This window comes from Melanerpes formicivorus, unplaced genomic scaffold (assembly GCF_026170545.1).
Source record: "Melanerpes formicivorus ecotype bairdi unplaced genomic scaffold, bMelFor1.0.p_v2 SCAF_12, whole genome shotgun sequence".
NCBI classification, from domain to species: Eukaryota; Metazoa; Chordata; class Aves; order Piciformes; family Picidae; genus Melanerpes; species Melanerpes formicivorus.
The window spans coordinates 8,044,410-8,052,617 of NW_027142364.1; the positions used below are offsets into that span (position 1 = coordinate 8,044,410).

Sequence of the window (8,208 nt, forward strand, 5' to 3'; positions counted from 1 at the left end):
AGCCTGCACAGCAATGGAAATGTCCTCATTCCTTATTCTTTTCATCGACATGGATGCTTTTATGCCATGCCCAAAAGTACTGAGGTATTTCTGGTGGATATTAAAAGTAGATACAGGCTAGGAAATACTACAGGTGGCAGGGAAATACACATTTTTCCCTGACACTTCCTCAGTGTTACTGGTGCGTGATCAAAAGAAAGGACTGACCTAATTTTCCGCAGTGCTCAGCACCCACACATCCCAGTGAAGCTGATGAGAAGTGCAAGAGCTTACTGTTTTTGAAACCAAGCCCAGAATGTGACTCATAATGCTGTGAAGGAGATACTTGACAACTAAATGAAAATATACACAGATAAAAGATACCAGAGCATTTCTGTCGAACATTTTATTGTGAAGTGACCTTTCGGGTGGTGGTTCTGTCACAAAGATACAACTGTTGTATAGCTCTTACAACAGTTTCATTGAAATGATATTTTCTGTATTCTGGATAGAGCATCTCTGTATGTAGAGAAAACAAAAGCTATATATTGTAAGCACCAATATTTTGAAGCAGGCCTTTGCAAGATCCTGGCCATGGCTCTGCTCTCTGGAGAGTAAAATTCATTTGCGCTCAAACATTCTCACCTCTTTGAACCTGATGATGTGGTCTGCGTGCTGCTGCTGCACACTGATCTTTCAGTTAGCTGCATTGCCATGTCTGTAACATAGCCTATATCTTGAAATGACGAATCCTCCCAGGACATGGAGGAGGAGGAGGCACAAAGCCAACTGGACGAGGTACTTTGTCATGCTGAGCAACCTCTGCGACTGCTCTCCGTGCTACAGATTTTGCTGAAAGCAGGGAAGCAGAAAATTCTGAAGAGAGGGATTCAGATGCAAGAGGGTTATTGTGGGAAAGCCTGAGATTATGGTTTGTGAAGCCTTGCACAACTCCAGGTACCAGTCCTGATGTAGCTTGACCTGGTGGAGAGTAGGTAACTCCAGGCTGGGAAAGAAGAACAGTTTGTGTTCAGTGACTTGGGGCTTACAATACACAGGTTATTGATACCTTACTAGGTACCCTGCTCCTAACTAGATACAGGCATCCAACCCAGGTACAAAATGTTCCTGGCAGTCATAGAAGTTTGATTGCATTTGAACACATACACAGGACTGCAGGAACATACTCAGTGAATCATTAGCACCAAATTCTGTGAACTTTCAGGGCCACCTGTGCAGGTAATGAAACATTCAAGACCAGCTGTCTTACTCTTTCTTTCCTATAATTCCTAGTCAGCTAATTATTGTGTTACCAAGAGCTCTGGTCCATAGGAAGTATTCAGGCACCACCTATCCCTTCTCAGACCTAATGGAGACTAACGTTCCTGGAAAGCACTCAAGTCCAATGCATACATGTTTTCCTCCTATAGCTATAGCAGTGCAGGTCAGGCTTGCTGAATTCAGTACAGTTTAAGGACTACTAGCAAAAAAACCCCTGCTGATTTAATCTGCCAGAAATGGCTCATTTATGTTTTACATCTATCTGCCCCATCCCCCTAGCTGAGCACACTTTGGTTCCCTCTGCCCTACCAGACATGTGAAGCTGCCAGATGGCTAGGAGGACAAACTGTGTCAAGCTTGGATGGCAGGGGTGACATAATTCTTGGCACAGAAATCCATAGGATACCATGAGCTACTTTGCCTTGGGTTTTAGCATGCAAAGTTAAACTCATCATAGCTAGCTAATGCACTGTGCTGTGGGAGAGGTAAACTTGGGGTGATTGCTTCTTATACTAGTACTGGTATTAATAATTCTAGTACTGTAACAATTCTAGTACTGGTAGGCCAGAATACTCTGGAAAGGAAGGGAGTGTCTGGAGTTGGTACCTGATGTCCATAGAGGTGGCAGTTGACTTCAAGGTCCTGTGAGGGCCTTATTACCTTTGTTGCTGTGCAGAAACCAAAATTCTGGCAGAGCAGAACACAGACAAGAGAAATTGGTTAGAAATAGAAGAGACTTACATTACAATTTTAAATTTCATTATATTTGGAAATAACTACATCTCATGTTTTAGCTGAGCAGTAAAGTGCTTAATTTTCAGTCTGTTAGACTCAGAAGCCAAGCTGTTTTAATGCATAATCAGCAAACAAGTGAATCTCCTGAGTTGTTCTAGAGTAAGATCCTTTGTATGACTGGATATGAGGGAGCAAAAAGATATATAGGAATCTATATATATTTTACCTATATATATACACACACCCCCCTATATATATATAGGTAAAAGGTTCCCACCCACTAAAACTCTCTAGGATTCATTTTCATGAGAAACAAGAGAAGAATTTTCACATGATAAAGTGTACAACAGTATAATTTTTCAGGAGCCTGTGTATTAGAACAAGGCACACTGACAGCACTTAAATGACAGGAAGGTAAAGCAGTCTGCCCTTTCATTATGTGTTTGTGCACTGCCCAAAGAGCCTGGATTTCTCAGGTGCTCATGTTAGGAAGAGTAATCAATATTATATATCCTGCTGATTAAAAATACAGTGTGCTAAGGGCACTTTGGTTCCCAAGCCCTTTTGAAATACATTCAGGTACACCAGGAATTAGTCCACATACCTCAGAGAGAAAAGCAAGGTGAGATTTAGCTTTAGGAATTCTCTCCTGAAAAGCACATCGTGATGGCACACAGCTCTTGCTCTTTCATCCTCACAACAGTGTGCTCCTGCTCAAGCGTGAGTGCAGCACAGCGTGCTGCTGTGAGATCAGGACTGATGTGCTGGCATACTTACAGACTGGTCATCAGGCAGCAGGTGACAAGCCTCCACATTAGCAGCTTCTGCTGAGCAGTTTGTGGCAGCCACAGCAAACTCAACAAAGACAACATGCGCTGGGTGATACTGATAAAACAGGAAAATTGTTTAACTGGCTTTGCACTGTGAAACTGCAGAGCTGCTTGAGGAAAGATAAAAGGAAAATGTTGTGGCTTCTAGCTCTGCATCTCCTACTGAATTGAAAGGGATTCCTGTGGCTAAAATCACACAAAATGCCTGGGAAATGAAGAGCAATTCAGCAGGGCAAATTAGAGCAAACAAGATCTGTTTGCAAACCAAACTAGTTAGCACTGCACAGTTACCACAGAAGTACTCTGTTTACAGGGAAAGCTAGACACAGTTCTAGCAATTACCTGTATTTTGGCTCTTCCAATCTCAAGGAGCTTGACGTAGGCACCAGTACTTTTGCCATTGTAGGCATTGAGTGACTCTGTAACAGCTGCCAATACCTCAGTGTCATTCCAGATTGCCAACAGTGGACAGTCAGGACAGAGCTGGAGAATGTCTTCAGCTGAGTCTGCAGGAGGAACCAAACAGATGACATTTCGATCAGATTTTAGGTTGCTTTGAAAGGCATTATAAACCTATTCAGTCACATAAAACAGTGTTTCATGGTCTGTTCCAAGTTATAGTGTAAGGAATTTTTGCAGTACAGGCTACAGATGGCACTATTTCACATGACTTTTGCAGTCCCAGCCTTTCTGCATGCGAAAGTGCTGTGGACTTCAACAGTACCTTTTTAATGTTCCTAACTTGTCTTTGAATTGATTCTCTTTCTGGCAAACTATCCACAATACCAATTAAAAGATGTCCCAGCTCACTCAAGGAACGGTGGAAAAATGAAGATGAAAAATGAATTGTGTTTGCATGTGTGTTCACAGGATCACGGGATGTTAGGGTTTGGAGTCTATCTCCCCTGCCAGAGCAGGACCATATAATGTAGCACAGGTTGCACAGGAACGCATCCAGATGGGTCTTGAAAGTCCCCAGAGAAGGAGACTCCACATCCTCTCTGAGGAGCCTGTTCCAGTGCTTTGTGACCCTCACAATAAAGAAGTTCTTCCTCATGTTGAGGTAGAACTTCCTATGCTGTAGTTTACATCCATTGCCCCTTGTTGTATCACAGGACCCAAGTGAGAAGTGGCTGTCCCTTCCTTCTTGACACCCAGCTCTCATGGGTTTATTATGGTTTATTAGATCCCCCTTCAGTCTTCTCCTCTCCAGACTAAAAAGTCCCACTCGTCCTTTCATTCACTCACCAGTAGTGGAAGCAGTACAGAAGACATCTTGTATAGAGCAGAGAGCTCACACAGAGGAGGCAGAATAGAGATTCTGCTTTCCCATGGCAATATTAAAATGCTGGTTTAATAAGTAAGCAACATCTGACAAAATGGCTCTGAAGATCAACAAGCTCAAATTCAGACCAGCAAGCAATCAAATTCTTAAGGCTAAACTCTGAGTGAAAAGCCTCAGTACTGGCAATCTCTAATTCAAATCTGGAACTTGCTTCTAGATTGACTTATGGTATCTTAATTGTTAGAGTAAAGAACAGCAAAGAGAAAAGGCTGGGTTTAGGGGAATGAAATCAGAAAAGGGGAAAAAATTACTCTTATCATCTGGGTTTAGAAAATCCATTAACTGTCATCCTTTATTCCATATACACAGTGCTAGAATCAGAAAAGCTTGTGAACTATAAACACTGCTTTAATAATACTCCAGCCTCTAGGTTAAAACCTAAATAACCAAGTCTTTACCTGCATGTGAGTGGCATTTACTAGCAAGTACAGATAACTGTCCATCCACCTTCTGCAGTTTGACATCACAGTCACCCTCAACTGCCTAGGGAGAGACAAAAGTCAAAGGGTTACATCATTCAGATGAATAGGAATTTCTGGAAAGGGCAACTGTTATTAAAATCAAAAGAACAGATCCTGGCTGACTGTTCCTGGCAAAATTAGCCTGATTGCAAAGGCGCTGCTAGGCGTGTCCTGTTGTCTCTGATTTTGTGAAAAACAGACCAGAGCTGCAAAATTTGGATCCAAATGTGGATTTCAAGCGTCAGAAGTGCCAGGGTAGCCAATTTATGGACATCTGGTTCAGGTTCCTCTCTCATAAAGAGCAAAGAATATGAATACTTATGTGTTAAGGCCTTCTGCAGAGCTGTTTGATACCATTCTCACTAATCTCAGCTGGTCAGTGGCCATGGTAACAGCAGAACGTGCTGCCTTGTGTGCAACGTGAGAGATCATCCAGCAGGGGAGGAGATGGCAAAGGCAAAGCTGGACTTACTGGGAAGAGGGAGCAGTTAGAGTTACCTCCCCCAGAATGGTAAATGGGATCTGAGCTCGGGTGAATACAGGGGTGGATTAAGATTCACATGTAGTCATGAGCACTGTGAATTGGGCCCTCTTCTAGGAACAGCAGGATTAAATTGTCAGCTGCTCACTCTGCTTTCTGCCTAGAAATCAGAGCTGCCTGTACTTGGACAACACTCCCACTGCTTTGGTCAGGGAAAGCTTTTCACAGCTGGATCACACTTTCATAAGAGCAAAATATTTGAGGCCAGTACATTCCGGCTAAGGATGACTTTGAAGGCAGAGCCCTGTCTGAAGGGAATAGCTCTCCTGCAGTCTTGACTAGGTCTAGGTGGCTAGACTTGATGGAATGTCACTAGTTAACACCTCCATGCAGCCAAGGGGTTGTGTTTGCACAGTTACACAGCCTTCCCTGTCTATAGCTTGCAATGAGCCAGTGACATCTGGACTGACCATGGAAGTCTAAATCTGGATCCTCTTAACAAGGCCCCATGGCATTCATGAACTGTATGTGGGATGTTATTCTGACAGTGACCTGTCCTCTTTAGGTAACAGGACGTAAAAGAAATCCAGGAGTCAAATCATTCATGACATGAGATTGCAAGTGATGGGGTGGTTCTAGGCTTTTACAGAGATAGAAGAGTTGCTTGGAAATCTAACTGAACATAGTTTGACCTCTAGCATCCACATACTGAACATACACCTTTGGACTGAGCTAGTGATATTTTAGATACTCACATGGTCTGTGAAGCTCCTTACTGTGCAATTTGCAAGAGGTGTAGGGCTGAGAATGGGGCATGTGGTCTCTAATAAGTCAAGTTCAAGAAATATTATCTCATGATTTGGCCCCTGGAAGAAACAAAGAAACAAACAAACAAAACAAACAAACTCAGAACTGTAGTAATTACTTCACAAAATATCACCAGATTTCTTCTTTAGGGCTGTGCTGTGAACTCTGTTGCTGACTGGCACTCCAGGTATACACTAGAGTAGCTGCATAGGACCTTCCTTTTTAATTTCATAAACAACAGGGCCCATTTTTTTAGCTGGAGTAAGTCAGGATAGTCACACCGATTTTTTTTTCCAGCTAAGGAATTGGCCTGTGATTTTTTGAAAAGTCCAGCCTGTATGTAGTAGGTCAGATCTCTTAAGTTGACTTGATTTTATTTTTTAAGTAGTTTTTAAAAAATCCACAGCTGGCTCTGTTACAAAATCTCTGTGTTTCTGTAACCAGATACCAAAGAATAGAATAGAATAGAATAGAATAGAATAGAATAGAATAGAATAGAATAGAATAGAATAGACCAGGTTAGAAGAGACCTTCAGGATCATCGAGTCCAACCTATCATCCAACACCACCTAATCAACTAAACCATGGCACCAAGCACTCCATCCAGTCTCCTCCTGAACACCTCCAGTGCTGGTGACTCCACCACCTCCCCAGGCAGGCCATTCCAATGGGCAATCACTCTCCCTGTGTAACACTGGTGCACACTGGCCTGTCTCCTTCAGTCCTCCAGAACTACCCTGAATTGCACCAGATAAGTTCCAGCCCAAATACTTACGTTGTTTGTGGGCTGCAGAATCTTTTATGGTTGTTCCTGAACCTTTGCAAGAATAACATAAGACACGTGAGCGGAAAGGCCGAAGTGAGTTCCCTAGCTGTGAGATTAACTCTGAGGTTTGACTTGGGAGTAATTCCATTTAAATGAATGAAGTTATTTTAGTGTAAAAGTATTAAATGTGAGCAAAGCAGTGTCACCAGTGTTTTCATGTGGGTGACTGTGGGCATGTTTCTAATCTCATTACTGTCTGTTTTAGTCTCTTGTAAATGACGTTGGTATCCTTTCTCACTCTCTCATAATAAGTAGAAAACAGCCATGGAATTTCATTCTTGTTAATATCTGGGACCGTTTTCAATGTTTTGAGGGAATCAAAGCTTCTGAATGAGTGCATACATTGTATTCATGACCATTTCTACAGCCTTTCTAGATGCCTGTAATGATGACAATAGATCTTGGTGAAAATGAGACTGTAAGATGCAGTTATTTCCGTTCGGCTTCCTTGTCAGGTCAATGGGATATTAGGTAAAATTAATGCCTACTACAAAATCACTAATAGCATGGAGTTATGATAGGCATGTACATAGCCAATAAATTACCTGCATCACAAAGATTATCCTACCAATTTTCCTCCAGATTAGCTACTGAGCTCGTGATTCAGCACTTTGGAGGATCTGCCCTAGCAAGCATGCTGCATTTGTAAACTGAGCACTTCCTAGAATTGTACAAAAATACCTGAACGTTTCTCTCTTCCTCTCTGTTCTGCTCTTTGAGAGATACATTCCAGTGACCTGGATTCTCAACTGCTACCAGTTGGCATTGCCCCATTTAAATCAACAGAGCCATACTGCTTTAACCCATGTGAGGAAGTGGCCCTTGGCAGGGCTTGTTGGCCATTCCCAACCATCTCCAGGTTAACAAAATGCTTCAAGCTCCTCACTTACCTGGGATAGCACGCGGATATTGCTGATTCTGTTTACAGCAAACTTGTATCCATGACGACTGTGGTCATTAATGTAACTCACAGCTACTTCTGCTACTGCTTCAGCTTTTGGGTCATCACAGCCTAAGGGAGCAGGGGGAGCAGGGGGAGCTGCTGGTGCAGCTTTGTGAATTGGAAGCTGAACAAGCAATATTAAAGCTACTAGTGCCTTCATGGCACCCGAGGAAAGCTGATCCCTTTCAGAAATAAAGATCTAAGAATACTGTTCAGATGGCAGCTAGGTAGCTAGAAGTGAGGTCTAAAACTACCACACATTTATATAGTACATACCACAGACTTTGCATGGAGCATGTCTGATATTTGTCCCAATTCCAAGAGGCATTGCAAACAACAAAAGAGATAAGTAAATGTTGGGACATCAAACGCACTGATTAATATTGGCCAAAGTAAATTTTATCAGGTAGGATATTGCAAACTCTGCTAAAGCAGCTAAGGGTCAGCAAAAATGTAACAGTTTTTAGACAACAACCAAATACAGTACATGCAGGAGGAATATGATCCCTCTGTTAAATGT

General features: G+C 42.3%; 1 protein-coding gene across 1 annotated transcript; it reads right to left on the reverse strand.

Moving 5' to 3' along the window:
* Positions 1-370: 370 nt before the first annotated feature.
* Positions 371-7,933, reverse strand: AHSG (alpha 2-HS glycoprotein). Its single transcript, XM_068145122.1, has 7 exons — positions 7,636-7,933; positions 5,868-5,978; positions 4,569-4,653; positions 3,168-3,331; positions 2,773-2,880; positions 1,867-1,947; positions 371-985 (listed from the first exon to the last, which is right to left on the reverse strand). The coding sequence occupies exons 1-7, from the start codon at positions 7,846-7,848 to the stop codon at positions 710-712; spliced, it is 1,038 nt and encodes a 345-aa protein (XP_068001223.1). The 5' UTR covers positions 7,849-7,933; the 3' UTR covers positions 371-709.
* Between the last annotated feature and the right edge of the window lie 275 nt (positions 7,934-8,208).

Excerpts from the sequence above, each read along its gene's own strand:
- AHSG (XM_068145122.1), bottom strand. The coding sequence starts at position 7,848 with ATGAAGGCACTAGTAGCTTTAATATTGCTTGTTCAGCTTCCAATTCAC. Across the intron at positions 5,979-7,635 it reads ATATCCGCGTGCTATCCCAG|GGGCCAAATCATGAGATAAT; the intron begins GTAAGTGAGGAG and ends TGTTTCTTCCAG. Across the intron at positions 986-1,866 it reads GCCACCTCTATGGACATCAG|CCTGGAGTTACCTACTCTCC; the intron begins GTACCAACTCCA and ends CTTCTTTCCCAG.